The 20,608-nt window shown below is 45.0% G+C and overlaps 1 protein-coding gene across 14 annotated transcripts in view; it reads left to right on the top strand.

Annotated features, from left to right (window-relative positions):
* Positions 1–17,617, top strand: part of SP100 (SP100 nuclear antigen) — a 97,384-nt gene extending 79,767 nt beyond the window's left edge. For 10 of the 14 annotated variants that reach the window (XM_041767807.1, XM_041767810.1, XM_041767814.1 and 7 more), the window contains 11 exons: positions 1,041–1,088; positions 2,348–2,452; positions 4,392–4,534; positions 7,104–7,148; positions 9,143–9,316; positions 11,335–11,520; positions 13,043–13,158; positions 14,575–14,695; positions 15,174–15,245; positions 15,723–15,869; positions 17,309–17,617. In XM_041767807.1, the coding sequence (XP_041623741.1) occupies positions 1,041–1,088; positions 2,348–2,452; positions 4,392–4,534; positions 7,104–7,148; positions 9,143–9,316; positions 11,335–11,520; positions 13,043–13,158; positions 14,575–14,695; positions 15,174–15,245; positions 15,723–15,869; positions 17,309–17,434 (1,283 nt within the window). In that variant the 3' untranslated portion in view covers positions 17,435–17,617. The other 4 variants (XM_041767803.1, XM_041767812.1, XM_041767815.1 and 1 more) reach the window with 4 other exon arrangements.
* The last annotated feature ends 2,991 nt before the right edge of the window (positions 17,618–20,608 follow it).

Genomic DNA, 20,608 nt, shown 5'->3' with positions numbered 1-20,608 from the left:
TTCTCCTTCGTTGAGTTGTTTTGAACTCTGTTCACTTTTGCCACCACCTTCAGCACAAAAATCTTCTTTTAAGTTTAGGGTTTTGGGTAGCTATCTGACTGGTAGATTCCACCATGAAATCTCCCTTGAGACCTTGTATTACTGACTTTTATTTCTGTCTCTTTATCAAAGGAAATCCTCCACACCTTCATTTAATCTGTATTATTATCTCTGAGCATTGATTTTTCTCATCTGTAAAATGAGGAGAGTGTTACTTCCTGTTGGATATTTGTTCTAGGGATGAAGTAAGTTAATGGAGGCAAGGTCTAAGGATAGTTCTTGACACACAAGAAGCACTCAGTAGATGTCTAACTTCACTATTCTTCTCATCCATTTGCTTCAGAAATCCACAAACCGGGATCCCTGGGTGGCGCAGCAGTTTGGCTCCTGCCTTTGGCCCAGGGCGCGATCCTGGAGACCCGGGATCGAATCCCACGTCAGGCTCCCGGTGCATGGAGCCTGCTTCTCCCTCTGCCTGCATCTCTGCCTCTCTCTCTCTCTCTCTCTCTCTGTATGACTATCATAAAAAAAAAAAGAAAGAAAAAAGAAATCCACAAACCCCTGGTTCAAACTTATTTGGAGATAATAGTAAAAGAAATATAGGATGACTCTCAGCCAAGTATCATCTTTGTAACTAAGTCTAGGCCAGGGTTCAGCAAATTGTGGCCTGGAGGACAAATTCAGCCCACTGGCTGTTTGTAAATAAAGTTTTATTGGGACACAGCCACATCTTTTAATTTCCATATTATCCATGGTGCTTTCATAATACAACAGCAGATTTGAGTAGCCATAACAGCAATTATCTACCTTAAGTATTTACTATCTGACCATTTACAGGAAAAAGTTCCTGACTCCTGATTCATTCACATATTTGCTATTTTTCTTAAAGTACTAGACAGGATTCTAAAAAGTTACATTTGAATAGTGTTTTTGTAAAACACTACTATTTGCAATATAATGTTATAAACAATAGACATTTGCATTTTTTTTAACTTTCTCAGGGAGAAAAACAACCAACACTGGGCCTTTGAGAAGAGGCAGAAAAAGAGGTAATTTTTAAATTCTTATTTTATACTCCATGTTTTGAGTGGTAAGTCAATTTTCTTAATTGGCTTTTAGAGCAAGTAACAAATGTTAGGATATTCATTGGCCCTGATTAATTTCAACAACAAGGCAAGATGGTATAACACCCATCCATTGATTAGCCAGTTGATCTGAGGGACTCCAGCATCCTTGGGCCTGTACAGGGCTTCTTTACCTACACTGATAACTTTCGAAGAAGTAAACATAAAAAAAATAATAAAAGGTATGACATTCATGATATTTAGCTGACCCTTCTCTTGCCCCCGTTGTGGAGAACCATAGGTTGCCCATTAATGGGAACCCTGGGTGGTAACATAAGACCTGTGTCCTAATTCCCAAACTTCCTTTGGTTGTGTGACATTGGATTATCATTTGTGGAGGGTTTTACCTCAATTTCCTTCTCTGTAAATGGGTGGGTGGTGGATGAATTAGACTGAGTGACCTTCTAGGCTCATCCCAGCTCTAACAGAACTAACTCTGGAAGGACCATGGCCATCCACCCTTTCCATTCCAGAGAGAAGCCCCAGAATATGTCTTTAATGAATCCCCCTCAGTGTTAGTCAGAAGAGCAGGAGCGGATGCAACTGCTTCTTAAGTTCAAGACTTGCAATACCTGCTTCAGCAGAATCAGATCCCAGAGCCCCTCCCAAAGGATGCTCTGGCCCTGAGTAATTTTCAGGGGCTTTACTCAGAGGCTCCGGCCCTGAGTAATTTTCAGTTCTAGCACATTCCACCCTGAGTTTCCTTTGTAGCCACAGAGAAAGCTCACATGAAGGAGAAGTGCAAAAGCAGAGAGCAAGGAGAGAAGACAAGCAAGGAGAAGCGCCCCTGCCAGGTGCCCTATTGCAATCCTGCTTTCTGTCCAACAGCTGATTACTCAAGCAAGGAGATAAATTAAAAATTGAGGTTTTATCTACAGCTACATAACTCCAAAGCAGCAACATGGCAGGAGAAAAATCACTGCACAATGACGAGTTGTGATCAACAAATTTAGAGATTCAGACACCTCCAGACAAGGCTATTAACATAGGGTTTTGGAGAATGATGTTATCTTCATGCACCTAATCTGCCATAGAAGAAAGACCCAGAAGAGTAATCAGTTCATGGGGAAAAGCTCTCCCACACATTTTAAGTTACAAAAGAAAGATCTCAAGTTGGATGAGGTCAAATAGTGCACAGATGTAGAGAAAGATGGAATGAAAAAAAAAATGATGCTTCTTTGCAGGTCCAAGAATTCCCAGAGATATACATATGGATTTTCACCGTCCAGAACTTCCTGTGACCTGTGGAGAGGCAAAGGGGATTTTATATAAGGAGAAAATGAAACAAGGTGGGTTTCATGATCTTCTATGCTTTTCAAATAAAACATACCTGTGTGAATAACATATTGTTCAAGGAGTAGACACCTGTGTTGGAAGTCTCCCAAGACCATCCTTAGGTTTGATGATTCACTAGGAGGATTTGTAGTACTCAGCATATAGTGAACGCATGGTGATGATTTATTAGATTGAAAGGGTACAAAGCAAAATCAAGGAAGGAAAAGACACACAAAATAAAGTCCAAAGGAAGCCAGGTGCCAGTTTCCAGGAGGCTCTCCTGGTAGAGTCACACAGGATACACTTAATTCTCTAGCAATGAATTGTAGCAACACGTGTGAAATGCCATCTACCAGAGAGGCTGCCCCCAGTCTTGGAGGCCAGGATTTTATCAGGGGTTAGTCACGTAGGTGTCCTCTGCCTAGCACACACCAAAATTCCAGATGCCCAGAAGGAAAGCAAGTGTTCGTCATAAACTATTTATATTGCTTATATAAACAGCTTCAGACAGTGAGACACTCTTTTAAGTTCTGGGAATGGTGGGACCACTCCCCAAATGCACGTTCCCCAATGCCAGCCAAGAGCCAACCTTGCAAATAAATCTTCCTAAAGATAGCAGCCTGCTGTCTGCCCCGTTAGCTCTTTTCTGCCCAGCGTCCCAGATAGGCTGGAGCAAGGATGGCATTTCCATGCTTACATGTAACAGAGCATCTCTCCTCTCCCCATGGAAAATGTCCACAAGATGCCTATCCAGCACCCAAAGCAAGATCAAGTACTTCAACATGAGGGTGGAAAATGTACACGTTGAGTAATCTGGTAACAACCTTCACAGCCCCATTCTTCTGTGCGGCCTTGTGTTAGTGGGGAGGAGCATAGTATTTAGAATTAGACAACCCAGATTTGAGCTTCAGGGATACCACAAGTGTCTGTCTCATCTGGGCCAAACTGCTACTGTCTCTTATCCTGAACTTCCTCCTGTACAAAATGGGAATAATAATAAAACTTTGCCTCACTGTGTTATTATAAGGGGAAAAAATGAAATGATAGATATGAAAAACTTTGCAATTCATAACTGTTAAAGTACAGTACAAATGTTCCTCTGCCATAATTGATTCTCCCCTCCCCAAATACAGTTCTTTAGGCACCAACAAGTATCAATGTTTGCTCTGTAACCGTATTGCAGATGTATAATTTAACTTTTCCCACTTGATGACATTTCTATAATACTTTTCCCATAAAGTAGCAATGAGTCCAAAATATGAGAAATAATTTTTTTAAGAGAGAGAGAGAGAGGGATAGAGGGGGAAGGGGCAGAGGGAGAGAGAGGATTCCAAGCAGACTCCATGCTCAGTGTGGAGCCCAACACAGGGCTCAATCTCATGACCCTGAGATCCTGACCTGAGCCAAAATCAGGAGACAAATGCTCAACTGACTGAGCTACACAAGCACCCCCAAAATATGAGAAGTAATTGATTGCCATTAGCTGGATGACCGACATTGTACAAGAGGAGGCAGATGTGGCTGTGGTGACAGCTGCCACATGGCCACCTGTCGGCTTCATTTGCCCCCTCTGAAACTCAGCCTGGCTCTCACAGAAGTAGAGGAAAAGAATCTTGCTCATTCATTTTCAGAACCGTTCAGTTTTTTTTCTCTTTTGAATACAGTGAAATACATTTTAAAAATAAATGTTGGTGCTAATTATCGTCCTCATTGCACAAAGGTCAAAGACGTGTGCACAAAGGTCGAAGATGTTGTACACAGGGCAGGAATTCCCCTCCTGCCCTTGCCTTCTGAGCTGCTTCTGGGGCCCCTGAGGGGGATCTCAGCTCTCCTGCTGTAGTTTCTGGGCCCAAGATGGGTGGGCCAGATCCATGGCCAGGCCACATTCTGGGGATTCCACGGTCGGCGGGGGAGAGCGCCGCTCCCTGGCAACTCCTTGTTTTGGTTTCACAGGAACCTCAGAGAAGTGTATAAAGGGTGAGAATGGAAGCTGGTTCACTCTCAGGGAATTTGAAGTTGAAGGAAACCACTCACGATCCAAGAACTGGAAGATGAGTGTGAGATGTGGCGGATTTCCCCTGAAAAACCTGATTGAGGTATTCCAAGGACAAGTGGCTTAAATCAAGGGTCTTGCCCAGGTCTAACATTGCGCTCAGAAAGCATCTTGGCTGCTTTATGTTACAGCTTCATCCTCCAAATGCATGAACTCTTATCCTTTTGAAGGTAGGACAGTAAACTATGGCCCTGATGGGGCCATGAATAATCACCGCTATGTAATGTGGTCCCAGGTAAGCATTTAAGTGGGGAGCGGGGGTCTTAGACTTTGGAGGCCAATATTTAAAGTAGCAAAATAGAACTACATGTATCTGAAGATAGCCCATCGGCATGGGTGTTTCCTGGATTACAGAAAGTTTTAATATTATTTCTTTTATTTTTCTTTTTAAAAATATTTATTTACTCATGAGAGAGAGGCAGAGACATAGGCAGAGGGAGAAGCAGGCTCCCTGCGGGGAGCCTGATGCAGGACTAGATTCCAGGACCCCCAGGATCACGTCCTGAGCCGAAGGCAGATGCTCAACCACTGACCCACCCAGGTGTCCCAACATTATTTCTTTTGATCACCTTCTGAAATTCATTCATGGAAGAGAATATAGATAAATTGCATCTGTTTTTTTATTTAAATTCAATTAGGCAACATAGAGCACATCATTAGTTTCAGATGTAGAGTTCAATAATTCATCAGTTTGCATATAACACCCAGCGCTCATCACATCACATGCCTTCCTTAATGCCCATCACCCAATTACCTGTCCCCCCAGTTACCCTATCCCTCTACCCACCTCCCAAAATGCCTCCTTTGGACCCCTGATGTGGACAAAATGGACTGGGTCTCTGCTGAAGATGAACTTGAGCCTTCTGACTCTTTCACTTGACCCAGAGGGCCCTTCCTTGTGCTGTTCTAATGATAAAGAAAAGCTCTTTGTTCTGCAAATATCTATTGAGACACATCTAAAGCCACGGGGACTATAAGGTCTGAGCCCCAGCCGTGTAGGAGGAAGGCTGCATGGTCACAGCACCTCCTTCACGCAGCAGGCAGCACACCAGCCTCATCACCACAGGACTGCAAGCCTGGCGGTGCTCTAAGGAGGGGCTCCGGCAGGAAGACGTGCAGTGGCTCTGGGGAGGGAAGGTCATTTCCGGCCTTGAGGTTAAGGACACTTTCATGGAACAGTGTGCACTGAGCTGAGTCTTGAAAGAATGGTCCTGATGAGCAAAAATGTGGGAAGGAGGCATTCTACAGAGAAAGGATGGCATGAGGATCCTGCCCATGATTTGTCAGGAAATAACGGTAATAAGGTTAAATACATGGGTTGGGCTGATGGAAGACATCTTGAGGCTGGAGGAAGGAGTCTAGACACTTCTGCAGGCATGGAGAGATCATGAGGGTGGCAGGGGCGGGGGAGGGCGGGTGGGTGTGGTTGAGTTAGGGACTAACACTGGTGAAACACTGCTTTAGAAGTATTAATCTGCTCAGAGCGTGCAAGATGGGCTGGAAGGTGGAGTGCTGGCAGCCACGAAGACCTCACCCAACCTTCACGGCCTCTGTGCCTGATGTACCCTCGCCCAGCCTCCAAGGCCCAGCTCCAACAGCACACACTCACTACACTTGCTTCCTGTGGCTGCTCTAACAATTCTTTACAACCTGGGTGGCTTAAAACACCACAAAAAAACAACACCACCAAAAACAAAACACAAATCCATTATCTTAACAGTTCTGGAGGCTAGAAGTCTGAAATCACTTTAACTGGGCTCAAGACAAGGTGTGGGCAGGGCTGGTTCTTTCTGGAGCCTTCCAGGGAGAATTTGCTCCTTGCCTTTTTCAGCTTCTGGAAGCTGCCTGCATTCCTGGGCTGAAGGCCCTTCCTGTCGTCACTCCAACCTCGTGTTCTGTCATTACCTTTCTTACTACTCACGCTGACCCTCTGGCCTCTCTGGCAAGAGGACGCGCATCATTACATTGGCCCCATAGAGATCATCAGAATGATTTCCCCATTGCAAGATCCTTAATTAAATTACACCTTTTTACCACTTAAAATAATTCAGAGGTCTGTGGTTTGGGATCTGACCATCTGTGGTGGCCATTAGAGCCTACCACACTGACCCATCTCTGAACCCCAAAATACTCTGTGAGAGCACAGTTCACACTTCATCATCCCTACCCACTCTATCATGGCTCTTCCAACTTGTCTCCGCAAAGCCCTAGACACCTTTGTGTGCCTAGGGCCACTGATGGGGCCTGCTCCTTGTCCATCACTCAGCAGGTATGTGCCAGTGGAGTAGCTGTAGCATGTCAGGTATAAAGTCACAAGCTAGAGGGGTCCTGGGGGATGGAAAAGGAAGCAGTGAGTGTAGAAGACATCAGGAAGGGAAACCTGGCAAGGCTATGAGGAAAGTAAGAGAGGATGTGGTTTTTAAAGCTTACCTTGAGGCTGAGCCTGGCAAGAGAGAAGAGTGTGTTACAGATTTGGAGAGGGGCATTCTTTTCCATGAAGACTCCTTGAATTTACGTTGACAGTGGGATATATCTGGAAGGCAGCTGGAAATACCAAGCTTGCAGAGTAGAAACAAGGACCCATCGTAGCATTAATCCCATTTCTCTTTCAGAATAAATACCTACCAGACCCGCCAAGAAGAAGAAAAAGAAGAAAGGTAATTATCACATGACTTTCGGCCTATGTCTCACCCCCTTAGGATGAATAATAGCCATATGTCACCTGGTGGAGCAAACCACCCATGTCACAGTCTCTCCCTTTCTTTTGTATCTTTCCTCTCCTTCACACACACACACGCACATTCACACTGAGTCCTTCTTCAAGGGATCCTTCTTTAAGGGAACATTCCTTTCCTTTATGGAGATATCACCTTAGAGAGGAGGGAGATCGGAAGACTGGTGTGTGGGGGTGAGACACTGCTGACCTGGAAGATCTTCTGCTTTGTGGAGACGCCACACACCAGGGAGATGGTTTGGGAGTGAAAACATCAGGCTTCACCAGAGGGGCTTTGCAAACCTTAGTTCAATCTATGGAAGTGAATTCTCTTTCCTTCAAAGTCATGTGGAGTTCATGAACCAGTGGTTTCGATGCTGCATGGATTCCAAGGTAGGAGGTGGGATAGTTGACATCTTCCATTGGCCTCTCCAAGAGTGAGTGTGAGGGAGAAACTGTGTGGGGCACAGGCAGATAGAAAAACTTCATTTTTCTAACCTCCCAGAGATGTGACTTTGGTCTACCTCTGCTGCACCAAAAAGTCACAGTCTTCACAAAGCTGGCTTCTGGGGCTAACTGCTCCACTGACTTTATGCTAGAGACTGAGTCGCCGGAGCTTGCATCCACTGGATTTTCTAGAGAAAGACACACTATTTGCTCTGTTCATTAAGAGCAAACATCTCTGCCCAGTGCTAGGGAGTCAAGGGTAACTCAGTGTGGGTGAATCAGGGGAGTTGGCCATCTCCCGTCCCTTCATCACAGACGCCTCTCAGGTGCCTCTGGGCTTATAGCTCTTAAGGTGTGACTACCTCAGTTCTCAGAGCATCTCTCCAGAGTCTCTTCCTTCCCGGCCCCTAGGCTTCTATTCCCTGTGCCATCAAATGACAGGTGGTGCTACTTGCAGTTTTCCTGCTCATAAGATTCCTGTTAAACCCGATGGTGATAGGTGAGGTGTCCCGAGATAATAAGACCGAAAACTCCGAGCTGATCATTTACTGGCTGCGAAGAAAACTCCTCTCCTAAGTGACAACTTGTTCATGTGTTTGTGCACTTATGTATCCATTCAACAAACACCTGTGGAGCACACACTGAGCACTAAACTTATGCTTGGCCAGTGGCCGCGCGCAGGAGACCAAAGCAAGAGACCCAAAGGATTGTTTCAACTTCGTTGTCTAACGTGGGACAATAACTGTCGGGGTGGGGTGGGGGGTTCTAGGCCACGCTGAGAGGCAGGCAGTGATGTACCTGTCTTCCAGGTCATTGTGCTTGGGATCATACTGAGTGGCTTATCTGTGGCCTCACTGCCTCGGACTGGAGGTAGAAGCAGAGGCAGGCATGGTTCCAGGCTGAATGAGGTCAAGTCAGTCCACAGATATCCAAGGTCAATGCAAGCTTTTGGGATTCAGGACAAAGTGGAGAGGTGCTTAGCTTCAGGAAGAAGTGGTACATGACTGGGGACCTTAGACCCATTTTCTTTTCAGGGCTATGCCCTGGGTGAGCTGCAGAAGGCAGAGGGATTCTCTAGGACACCTGCACGGCATCCAGGACTCTGGGCACTGTGTTTGCTGGGGGCTGTGGACATTTAATCCTCAGGCTGATTCCCTCATTGCAGCTCCAACTCTATCTGTAGAATTCAGGACCGGGCTCAGAAAGGCCTGCTTTGGGTCTGATAGCCAGAGAAGAAAACTTGCATTGGGCCAAACCGTCAGGGACATATAATTTCATGTCTCCTCATTCTCCAGTTAGCCATCCAGACCCTGTTTATAAACACAGCTACACAGCTATGAAACAAAGGGAGGGCCATGGCATGAATCCTTTACGTAAAGAACTTTGCTTAAATGTGTGGTTAATGAAAAATCATATTCAATATTGTCACTCAATCTTTCTCTCTTTTCAGTCTAGCAGCAACAACTTTTTTTTTTTTTTTTTTTATGATAGTCACAGAGAGAGAGAGAGAAGCAGAGACACAGGCAGAGGGAGATGCAGGCTCCATGCACCGGGAGCCCGACGCGGGATTCGATCCCGGGTCTCCAGGATAGCGCCCTGGGCCAAAGGCAGGCGCTAAACCACTGCACCACCCAGGAATCCAGCAACAACTTTTTTGACCCTTATGTAAGTACTAACTCCCTCACCCGTGACCCCAGAATAATCCAGGCCTTATCCCTCCATACATTACCTGTGTCATTGCCGGGTTTCCCTGCTACACGTGCACACTCAGTTGGAGGGCGCCACTGTGTGTGATGAGCAGAGAATGGCAGACGCGTTACCCACACCAGGGAGCTGATTTGGGAGCTGGTGTCTCTGCATGAAAGTCTCCTTTCCATTTGTTCAGGGAAACCTTCCTGTTTCCTTATTTCCCCTCAAAAGTGAGTATGGGAGTCAGAGGACTAGACTACTGGGGTCTCTAGAGCCAGGACTTAAAGTGGTAATAGCCAAGGCTGGCCTGCAAATTAGGGGTAAGGAGCACATTTGGGAGAATCGCAGCATTTTAAAGAAGGGGAAAAGGGAGGGAAGGAAGACCACAAACACGCACTCCAAGATAGCTCAGATGGTTTGAAGCATCGGCCAGAAGGAACAGGCTGGAACAGGCTGGAACAAGCTGGCAAGTTCAGGGGTGGACCCTGTCATGAATCCTGCTGAGAAATGTACACGGGGCAGGTGGAGACTGCAGAGAAGTAGCTGCAGGGTCCTTTGTGAAGACCTTGGAGTCCGTCTCAAGGGAGCCACCAGGGTACTGAGTTGGCTAAGACTGAAGCTAGCAAATCACAGACATTTTTACTCAAATTGCTTGGCTAGAGCTCGATTATGTGCAGACCCTTCTGATCCCATAGGCCCTGCTTTAAAGTTGGCCGACATCACAGATGGCCCCTCCATTTAAGCTGAATCACACTTTGATTGCTTTCATTGCAACAAGATCCATGTTTTAGGCACAGTCACCTTTTTTGCGCAACTCCAGGGGGAGCCTCTCACTATAGAATGATGAGCAGCTGTACTGATACAGGATGCCTACCAAGAGGGGATAGAAAAGGGTTGCTGTGCCCTCTGGCCTTCTAGCAAATGCATTGCGCAGCACGATCTAGATGCATCCACACCACTCCCATTCCTCTGCTGGAGGTGGGACCCTTGAGTATTAGAATATCTCTCATCTCTGGGGTCTGTGCAAATTTTCTGAGAACTGGAATGGACATGGAGGGTTATTTCTTGCAGCTCACAACCACAACCTTATCTGTGAAGATAAGAAGGCAATTCTTCTAACAAGAATGTCCTCACTCCTTTTCATAACCTTTCTGTGACTGATGTCGTAGGCTGATAATGACTGTACTCACAGCTCCCAGGCTTTGCTGGGAGAAATCCCTCTTGATCTTGGGCTCCCAACCTTGGCTGCACAGGGCAGTCAGCTGGAGGTCCTGCCCACAGAGGTTCTGATGTTACAGTCAGTATTTTCCAAAGCTCCTTGCTGGTTTTAATGCACAGCCAAAGTTGTGGGCCACTGCTGTTCAACGGATGCTGCTTCTGCTGATCCAGAAACCACTGCTTTTGAAGCCAGAGGTCTCCATGAATGACTGCACCTGAAAGCCATCTGGGGAATGTTTAAAACCTACTGCCTATGTCCCCACCCTGGTGAAGCAAACAACCAAACTCACATGTGATTAATTGAATCTCTGAGGATTTGGCCTCGGGCATCAGGATTTTTTTAAAGCCCTCCAGATGATTCTATCGTACATCAGGTTGAGAACTACTGTCAAGCAAAAGAACAAATTTCTTACTAAAAAGGTTAAAGAGATATGTGTCAAGGTTACATATGGGCTTCCCAGACCATGAGCTTTCCAACACAGGATCGGCATGTTTATTCATTCTTTCTCAGGGCCTGTCTACAGTGCACTTTGTAAGATGATGGTCCAGAAACCTCGACCCAGAATTGGTCAGCATCCATGAGTGTCATCTGTTCTGACAAAAGAGAAAAATGTTTACATGGCCCATGTAGGGATGTGTCCAGGGATGACCCTGACAACCTATTCCTTAAATTTTGCCTTTCAATAAAGGGAGCGCATGGGCAAAACACAAGAACCTAGAATTTCCTATTATGTGTGATTTTTGTGTCTCTTCTTTTTCTTTTATTGAATTTATAGATGAGAAGAATTTACAAATTGAGATATGCCCCCGATTCACATCAGCACATTGGGCGCAAGGATGATATTCTATTACCATTTAGAACCCAAAAAGCAGGCTGCTGTTCTTTGGCTAGTAAGACAGTGTTGCTAGAAGGGCCTCTGCATCCTCGTGGCCTTGGACCTCACAGAAACACTGAGAAGGAGGTGGGATATTTGAAAAATGGGATCAGCAGGACTGGTGCTGAATTGAATATCTGAAAGAAAGAAGCAGAGTACTGGGGTGCCTGGGTGGCTCAGTTGGCTAAGCACTGCCTTCAGCTCAAGTCCTGATCTCAGGGTCCTGGCATCGAGCCCCATATCAGACTTCCTCCTAATCGAGCCTGCCTCTCCCTCTCCTGCTGTCCCTTCCCCTGGCTTATTATGCTTTCTCATGCTCTCTCGTGCTCACTCGCTTTGTGCATTATTTTGTACCTAGATGGTCACACGAGGATGTAAATCCTTCCTCCAGCCCATGATATAGACAAGATATTTTCATCTTTTCATCTAGGTGTAGAGCTGGATGAAATGTTTCCCCACCACATAGTCTTCCTCATTTGGCTCTCTTGCTGTTCAGGTGGCCCCAGAAGAGGAGCCCAGTGCTCATCCTTCTGGGCATTTCTCCAGGCCAGGCACACAACCATCTTACAAAGAAATTGCAGCACGTAGGGATTCACATGTTATTGCCAGGTACATTATTACATAGACACATACACAAAAAACAGCAGGGAAAAAAATGTATTTCTTTTACCCATCATGGGCTCATTCCTTGATCAGGTCTTATTTCGGTCTATTAATTCTAGTGTTTGTTACATGTGTTTGTTACTCCACAATACTTAGATAAAACACTATCAAATGCTTAATTTCATTAAATGAAGTTAAATTTAGTTAAAGGTCCCACATATTGAGATTGATCCAGTATCAACGAATTTTGTGGGCCCTTCCACCAGGGTTTTCTATGTGCTTAGAAAATGAGGGTATGGCCTTCAGTTGTGGTGGTCACTGTTACCACAATCCCTGACCATTTGGAGATGGCATCTCCACACCTTACATATCGAACTAAATCATAGAACATCTTCCCACAGGCTCCCAGAGCCAAGAGCTCTGTCCTCCCTGGCAACTACCTGGCCATCTGTGGCCACATCTTTCCACCCCAGAGGTACTGTCACAGGCCCAGGAGCCCTCCAGTCACGGAGTCCCCAGTGCAGGAACTCCTCTCCAGGACCTTCAAATCATGAGGAGCTTATGGCCAAGAAAATAGGATGCGGTGATATGTCAGAAGTATAATCCGTTATATTAAATTCTCAGTAAATTACTCTTCAACAAGTCAATGTAGATGATGAATGTAGACAACTAGATAAGACACTGTATTATATCCCTGAGCCAAATAATAAATTTCTCAGATAATCTTTAACTCATCCTTTTTTGTGGTTATTGCTCATTTGTGTCAGAATCTGTCTCAATAAAGAAAACTTTAATGGTCTTAATGGCTCTTTCCTCCCAAACTTCACTACAGACCAGAATGTCTTCTTCTAAAATCTTCACTCAGTGTTGTTCCTTAATTTTTTGATGAGAAAAATTTAAAAGTGTCACCTGGGTACAAGCAAAGGTCATGTGTTCTAGAATCTCAACATGTTGAGCTTCCGGGGTCTCACTGATTCCAGTGATGTCTGCATTATTCCCCTTCTAGCCAGAAAACTCAAATATATGTGAGGTTTGCCGTGGACCCGGAAGGCTGTTCTGCTGTGATACTTGTCCAAAGTCTTTTCATGAGACATGCCACATCCACCATATAGATGCTAACAGGTCAGTGAGACTGGACCCCTCTTGTCCTTCCTTCCTATGGCACAGATCCTCCTACCATGCGCAATCAGCCTGCAGAGTTTGTCTCTGGTTGTATGTGTTTTGATGCAGAGAGAGCAGAGTCTTAAAATATCAGGATCCAGAAATATGATCCAAAGTTGTTTAATGGCGCTAGCAGCAATAGATTAATGGGAAACACTAGAAAGAGGTGTCACTCCCATAACCCCTACTTGGTTCCCAGACACCCATGCACTTTGATGGGGTTATGACACCATACATTAGCTGCTGGTTTAAAGCATATACTACCTACTATGGGAACATAAAAAGTTGACAAATCTGGGACTCTGACGAGCCTTCAGATGGCCATTAATGCTGCATTTCCTTTGCCCTAAAATGTATCTTTGGTCAGAGATGATGGGATGTGGAATTAACATGAAGATAGATAAGGCATCCCGTGAGTATAGTATAGACAGCATTGCTATGGCCAGGGCGGGTGGATGATTTCTACCAGGACTGTCTCTATCCCTCTGAAGACAGGGCATTGCCCTTCGGGAGTGGAAGAGTCTAATGTAATCCACCTGTTCCAGCCGGTAGTTCCCAGGAAATAATGTCATCTCAGGGATTCTGCATAAAGCTCTACAGATGCACAATCTGCAGGGGCAGAAGACAGATCTGCTTTATTGCTGAGCCCATGTATAGTCCCCATGCTCACACCACACGTACTTAGGAATGGACCCCTTGAGCAAGCACTGGAGTAGCCAAGGCGAGGGACAAATGACATATCTAGGAGAGACCAGTGTATCCGCTTGACTATTGAGAGCCCTTCAGCATAGGGATCCTGGCAGAGGACAATGGACAATGAATCTAGGAACAAATGGCAGATGTCTGAACTACTCTGTCCATAGAGTTCCTTTCCAAGAAATTTCTGCAGCACAGATTCTAGGTCCAGATACGGCAGTGCTGGAGGAGAGGATGCCTGTAGCTCTGTGCTCTGTGCTTATTCTGCTAAGTTGAGAAGCAAGAGCTGGTTTGCTTTTACTATGGTCTGATGGCTCAGTGAGGCCCAAGACTCCAGTACTGAAGGTACTGATCTCCAATCCTCACTTTTTAACAGGCAGGGATCATTACTGAGCCCACAGTGGCTCAGATGAGAACTCTACGTTTTGAGATGAATGAAAGACTGTCACCCACCATGGCAGCTCACTCAGCAAACTGTCAGCCCCGCTACCATGATTAATGGGAGGGGTGTCTGGAAACTGTGCCCAAATGGGGCTCTAATGCAGGGGAGTGTCCAAGAGAGAAGTTGGGTACAATGTGGAAACCACCCGTCATTCCTGAACAGAGGCCTTTAGCAGCTGTAGAAACAGTGGCTGAGTCACAGACAACCTACCTCTGCTGATCTTGTGCCCAACCTCTCAGGGACCCATGGAGCTGCATCTTCTGCAGGATAAAGGCTCTTCAGAAAAAGTGCCCACAAAGCCAACTACGTCACCAGGCATCTGAGGTCCTAAAGAGGCGGATGGTACCTGAGGAACAGTTGGTGAGTTGAAATGTAAACCGGAAGTCTTCTCTTTTCTGTGGACTTGAGAGAAGAAGCACAGCCTTGCAGGGGCTGGAGGGATGATGCCCAAGGGCAAACTGCTGTCCCCCGTGTGCTTTGATCACAGACCTAACACTACAATTTGTGTTCCAAAGAAAATGCCCATTCTGTGTTTTTTCATAGGCCACAGATTTGGGAGCTGTGCATGCCCTCCGAGCATATTTACGTTTCATCCTCTCCAAGCTGCTCATCACTTAAAATCTCATCTATCGGGGATCCCTGGGTGGCTCAGTGGTTTGGCGCCTGCCTTTGGCCCCGGGGGGCGATCCTGGAGTCCCAGGGTCGAGTCCCGCATCAGGCTCCCAGCACCGAGCCTGCTTCTCCCTCTGCCTGTGTCTGCCTCTCTCTGTGTGTCTATTATGAATAAATAAATACAATCTAAAATATAAAAAAATAAAATCTCATTTATCTTTTGCAGAAATGTGAATTTGTCCTCTTGAAGGTCTACTGCTGTTCAAAAAGCCTCTTTTTTGCCTCAAAACCACATTACGTAAGTGAAGACAACAAAGCCCAAAATTGGCATTGTCAGATTTGTGATATGGGTCCAACGGGTCCAATTGTCATTATCCTTGTCTTGTTGATGGATGTCAGAGTCCGCTTACTCAATGCTTGGCCATTTAGGCTGCTACCACAAAGTACTAGAGCCAGGGCACCTCAAACAGCAGACATTTATTCTTCCCAGCTCTGGAGGCTGAAAGTCTGAGGTCAGCGTGCCAGTGTGATCCTGTAGACTGCCAACTTCTTTTAGTGTCCTCACATGGTGGAAGGAGAGGGAGAGAGCTCTCTGGGGTCGTTTTTATAAGGGCACTAATCCCATTCATGAGACTTATCCTCACAATCTAATCATCTCCCAAAGGCCTGACCTCCTAATACCATCACGCTAGGGGTTAGGATTTCAACATAGGAATTTGGGGAGGATAGACTTGGAATGGCGCTAACAGCCTGCCCTCGGCACTTTTTTTGTCAGCAGAGTAGAGGGGCATCTCATGGCCCAAAGAAGCCCATGTGGCTAAACAAAATCAAGAAAAAGCTGAATATGAAACTGTACCTCCAAGTGGAAGGGTTTGTACGGGACATGTACCTCATCTTTCAGAACCACAGGGCATTTTACAAGGTAAGGGGCTCCCTCTTTCTTTGGGTTAAGCTCCCTTGCCATTTATTCTTCTTGTATCAGCTAAATGTGACCATTTCCTTCATCCTGTTTAAGCCACACAGGTGCAAATTCTGGAAGTATTCTAAAAGCCCTGCAGTCTAAGGTGGGGAAAATAACAATACACTAGGTGTCCTTGCAGACATCATCTTAGGACCTCAGCATTTACTTGCTGCTAGGTACTCAGTTTTCACCCACAGAGAGCAGTGGACTGCAGACCTATTGCCTTCTGCAAGAAATGGAAGAGCAGTCTCTCATGTTCTGTCTCCCTCTCTGATATTTCCCACTCATTTTCTCTCCTTTCCCCTTTATTCCCTTTTGCTATTTTTTATATTCTCCAAACGAATGAGACCATATATTTTTGTCCTTCTCTGATTGACTTATCTCACTCAGCATAATACCCTCCAGTTCCATCCACGTCGAAGCAAATGGTGGGTAATGAACAAGGGGTGGTGGAAAGAGAGGTGGGCAGGGGGTGGGGGTTACTGGGTGATGGGCACTGAGGGGGGCACTTGATGGAATGAGCACTGGGTGTTATGCTATATGTTGGCAAATTGAACTCCAATAAAATAAAAAAAAAATGAAATGGAAGATCATTTTCCCCCCTGAACCTGGGTAGCTCTGTGCGTGTCCCCGAAGTCTCCACGTTTGTCCTGGGTTCCTATCCTTACTCAGCCAGACTAAGGGAATCAGCCAAGGGAGATTGGGTGCCAGGCATAGAGTATGAGCATGCGCAGTTGCTGGTGCCTCTGTGCACCTGCCCTGGCATCCGGGCCTTCGGGAATGTGTGGACAGGGGCCTTGCCCTCAAGCCTGGGCATCTCCCTAGCACCACTGGTTCCCAGTGCTGCAGCCCGGATGCGGAGTATGGGAGGTTGCTTACAGGCAAAACCCACAGGGCCATGGTGCAAGGAGGGGCATCACCGCAGGAGCCAGGACACCCAGGTCTCTCCGCGGCTCAAAGTGCATTATAGAGGCCACTAGTGTTTCTCTCCTTTAAAGGAAGCTGCCAAATCAAATTTCTCAAATTCAAAATCTTGGATTACTTCCAAATTTCTTAGTGCTATATCAAAAAGTAAACAAGGATTATCTTAAGGGGTGAGGGAGAGAGAGGGGCTCCATGAACCCCTTTCTGTACCATATTGTAGTGTTGCAAGTCAATGGTGCTGTGTTCGAAAATCAAGCAACTAGTATATTTAAAAAATTAATCGATAAGGCTCTGATGAAGAATTAGAGAAATGATAAAGAGAAATGATCAAGCTATCAGGGAACAAAGCACTCTGAACTGTATTAATTCTCACTTAACATTTGAGATAGTGTAAAATGAAGTTCTAGATTCTACAAAACATGGTGAGCGTGAGCTCAGTGCAATGGCCATTCTCATTTTTGTCTTTGCCTTTCCAGGACAACCAGAAATTCATCAAGCTGGGACTTCAGCTAGAGGGCATATTTGAGAGTACTTTCAAAAACACTTTTGCAATTCAGGAAACAGGCGAGAACAGTTCTCAGTTGGAGCCCAATCTTTCATAAAATAGCCAATCCCCCTCCCCCCATCCCCACCCTGCGTACCCCACCCCCAGTCAATTCCTCAGCAGCTACATGATGACACGTTGTGGTCCCTCCTACTGACTATTCTGATGTACAAACAACTTTTTCAAAAAATTTTATTGCCATTTCTGTTCATTTATTTTTCTAAATAAAATATAAAATTATCTTGTCTAGTTCTCTTATTGAATAATTTGGAGTGAAATTTACAGTAGAAAATATTGGGTCTTTCTATAAAGGATTGTATTATGCGCTTCCATTTATATTTTAATCTTTTAAAAGATTTTTCCTTATGTAAAATTTTCTCTTCTTTTCCCCTTTCCACACAGGACTTAGCCATTTCTTTCTTTCTTTTTTTTTTTTAATGCTCAGGCAGTTGATATTTTTTCTTGCTATTGTGAGCATGAACTTCCCCCCCAATATATTTTATTACCAATTATTGACTCTTATAGAAAGCTATTTATATATTCTAGTATTATTATTATTTATAATAATAATATTTATATATTCTAGTCACTGATCACCTTACCGAATCCTGGATAGCATCCTTTTTGGCCTCATACCCAGCGGCATCGGGAAACTTGTACAGGATGCAGAGCATAGCCAGTTTTCAATTCACAGAATCCTAATTGGCTCAGCTGATAGAAGCATTCCCGACTTGGGCACTAAGATCTCTGACAATTCTGGGTTCTGTTGGCGAGTGGCTCAGCCATGGCACCCTGGTAACCTTTCGTGTCTCCACGTAGACGGCATAGGCAAGACTTAACTACAGTTGATTCGATCTAAGTCTTGGCAGCCTGACCCATGACCTTTCCAGAACATGAGAGCATGGGACGCTTGTGAAGCACTATGACAGGCCATGTCCCACTCACCACTTTATCTTCCAGAGGTATCATGACACACTGTCTCCTCATATTGCAAGTTCCAGTGAGGTCTGAGGCCTTCTGCCCCAGGGAGATGGCACCTTTGCTCTTCCTGCTTTTGCCATTTATGTAAGTAATAAGCTGTCTGAATCTTAAAAGTGCACATTATTTCTTTACCAGCCAAATCAGTCAGCCTTGCTTGAAGGGTTCCCAGATCCAATATATTCCAGATAAAGTACCTGACAAAGAGCACCAAACCCTGGTAGCTGGTTCAGAGCACACACTACACCCTTTGGGGAAGTATCTCATCCTAAGAAATAATGGCCTCCAGCTGGTTCCAGAGGTGAGTCTTCCAACACGCCACTTCCTTATTCAATAACAAAATTTTGTTGTCAGAATGGGTAATGTTGAAGATTAAATTATGTATGCAAAGTGTTTGAAATCATGTCAGAGGCACATGCAGGTATCACTGTGGCTACACACAGTAGAGATTCTGTATTCAAAATGTTAATTCAATCAAAAGGAAGCAATTCTAGTTATCCAATTAGATGGTTGATGGATACTCAGAGGCCACAAAAACCAAAATTGATACGGTTCCCAGCCCTTCCTTTTGTCTATTTTCCAACATAATGATGCTCTGAAAAAGAAAAAAATAAAGAAAGAAAATTCTCATGTCCTTAAAAGATGATTGAACACTAATCCTCAGCTAATTCTGGAACCTAAGACGTCATGACAACCTATCTGATTGAACAGGTTCAGGTCATAAATGCGGTTTCAATCTCCTGGTAGACCTATGCAGAGATGTTTCTTACTGCAATTGATGAAATTATTTATGGGTGATTCAGAAATAAATGTAACTGAAGTTGTCTCCCTTTACTGATGCTATGACTGAAAGGGGAATGGTCTGCTAAGCAGGTAAAAAGTCCAAGGATCCTGCCAGAGAGTAAAACCTTCTGGGCCTGCATTTAGGTAGACTGACTCATTAAGTTCCATCACTGACCAAGCGAAGTATTTTATTCTAGAAGATTTCTCTTGTAACATCATCTGTTTTTAATCCTTTGCTTCCTAATAAAGTTAGTTTTCATTTAGATTTACCTTTTGAATGTTGGCTCCTTTTTGTTTGCTTTGTTGAGTCTGCCATGTGGCTTCATTCTTACAGTATTATCCTGAATGGGTCCTTTTCAGCCTTCTGTTTTTATTTGTGACAGTAACAGAAGTGTTCTCCAAATATCACATATATCCCCCTAAGTTTTCCTGCCCCTCACATAGGCATGGCTAAATGACTGAGACACCGACCAGTGGATTATGATCAGAGGTGGCATATGTCATTTGCAAGGTGATTCACAGAAAGGGCAGTGAGAATTCCCTGTGTAACCTCTCCTGCCACATTGATTAGACGATTTGTTTTGGGATGACAGAGCCTAGTATGTGTATTCACTACCACCCCAGGAGGGCTCCCAGATCCACTGTGACTCCGAGCAAGCAAGAAGTACTTTGTTGTCTAAGCCATTAAAACTCGAGGGCTGTGTATTGCCCATAAGCATAACCCAGCAAGAACTGGCTAATATATATCGGAAACAAGACAGAAACACTTGTAGGAGTGGATTTTTAGGGTGTAAGACCAGGAGGGGTAAACATAAGAGTGGATAATGGAGACTCCATTGATATGGAAGCCCTCTCCTCCGATCAGGGCTTAAGGCCCTGGCAAAGGCATCTGGGGCTGGTTTGTCTATGAATGAACTGGCTCCTTGGAGCTTGAACAAAAGGATAGCATTTAGCAAATGATGTGGAGATGCCCCCAAAGCCTTGTATAGTACCAAGAAGGGGTCAAAAGGCTCAGAGAGGTAGAAATGTTCACATGGGTATATCACACGAAGACATGCCTGAAGACATGCCAGATGGCTTGTCATCCAGAAGAGCCCAGAGGTCATTCTCTTTAAAAAACCAGTAAGAAGTGCATTCTGTGGGAGTGCTAGCATTATTGAGGACCTCACTTTGCCTGTCACCTGTAAACCAGAATTGACACTGATCCACATCCAATCTCCCCATACCCTTCTTCCTTAGTCATGGCCTAGAAGATGACAGAGATCATTCCTGCAAACAAGAAATAACTTCTCTTGGGGTGCCTGGGTGGCTCAGTCAGTTGAATGTCCGACTCTTGATCTCAGCTAGGTCTTGATCTTGGGGTCTCAGGGTTGTGAGTTCAAGCTCCAAATTGGGCTTTCTCCTGGGTGTGGAGCCTATTAAAAAAAAGAAAAAGGAAAAGAAACAACTTCTCTTTTAGCAATTATGAAAA

Source organism: Vulpes lagopus, chromosome 8 (genome assembly GCF_018345385.1).
Source record: "Vulpes lagopus strain Blue_001 chromosome 8, ASM1834538v1, whole genome shotgun sequence".
Taxonomy (NCBI): domain Eukaryota; kingdom Metazoa; phylum Chordata; class Mammalia; order Carnivora; family Canidae; genus Vulpes; species Vulpes lagopus.
The sequence above is the reverse complement of the archived record's forward strand: the minus strand, read 5'-3'. Positions and strand labels throughout refer to the sequence as shown.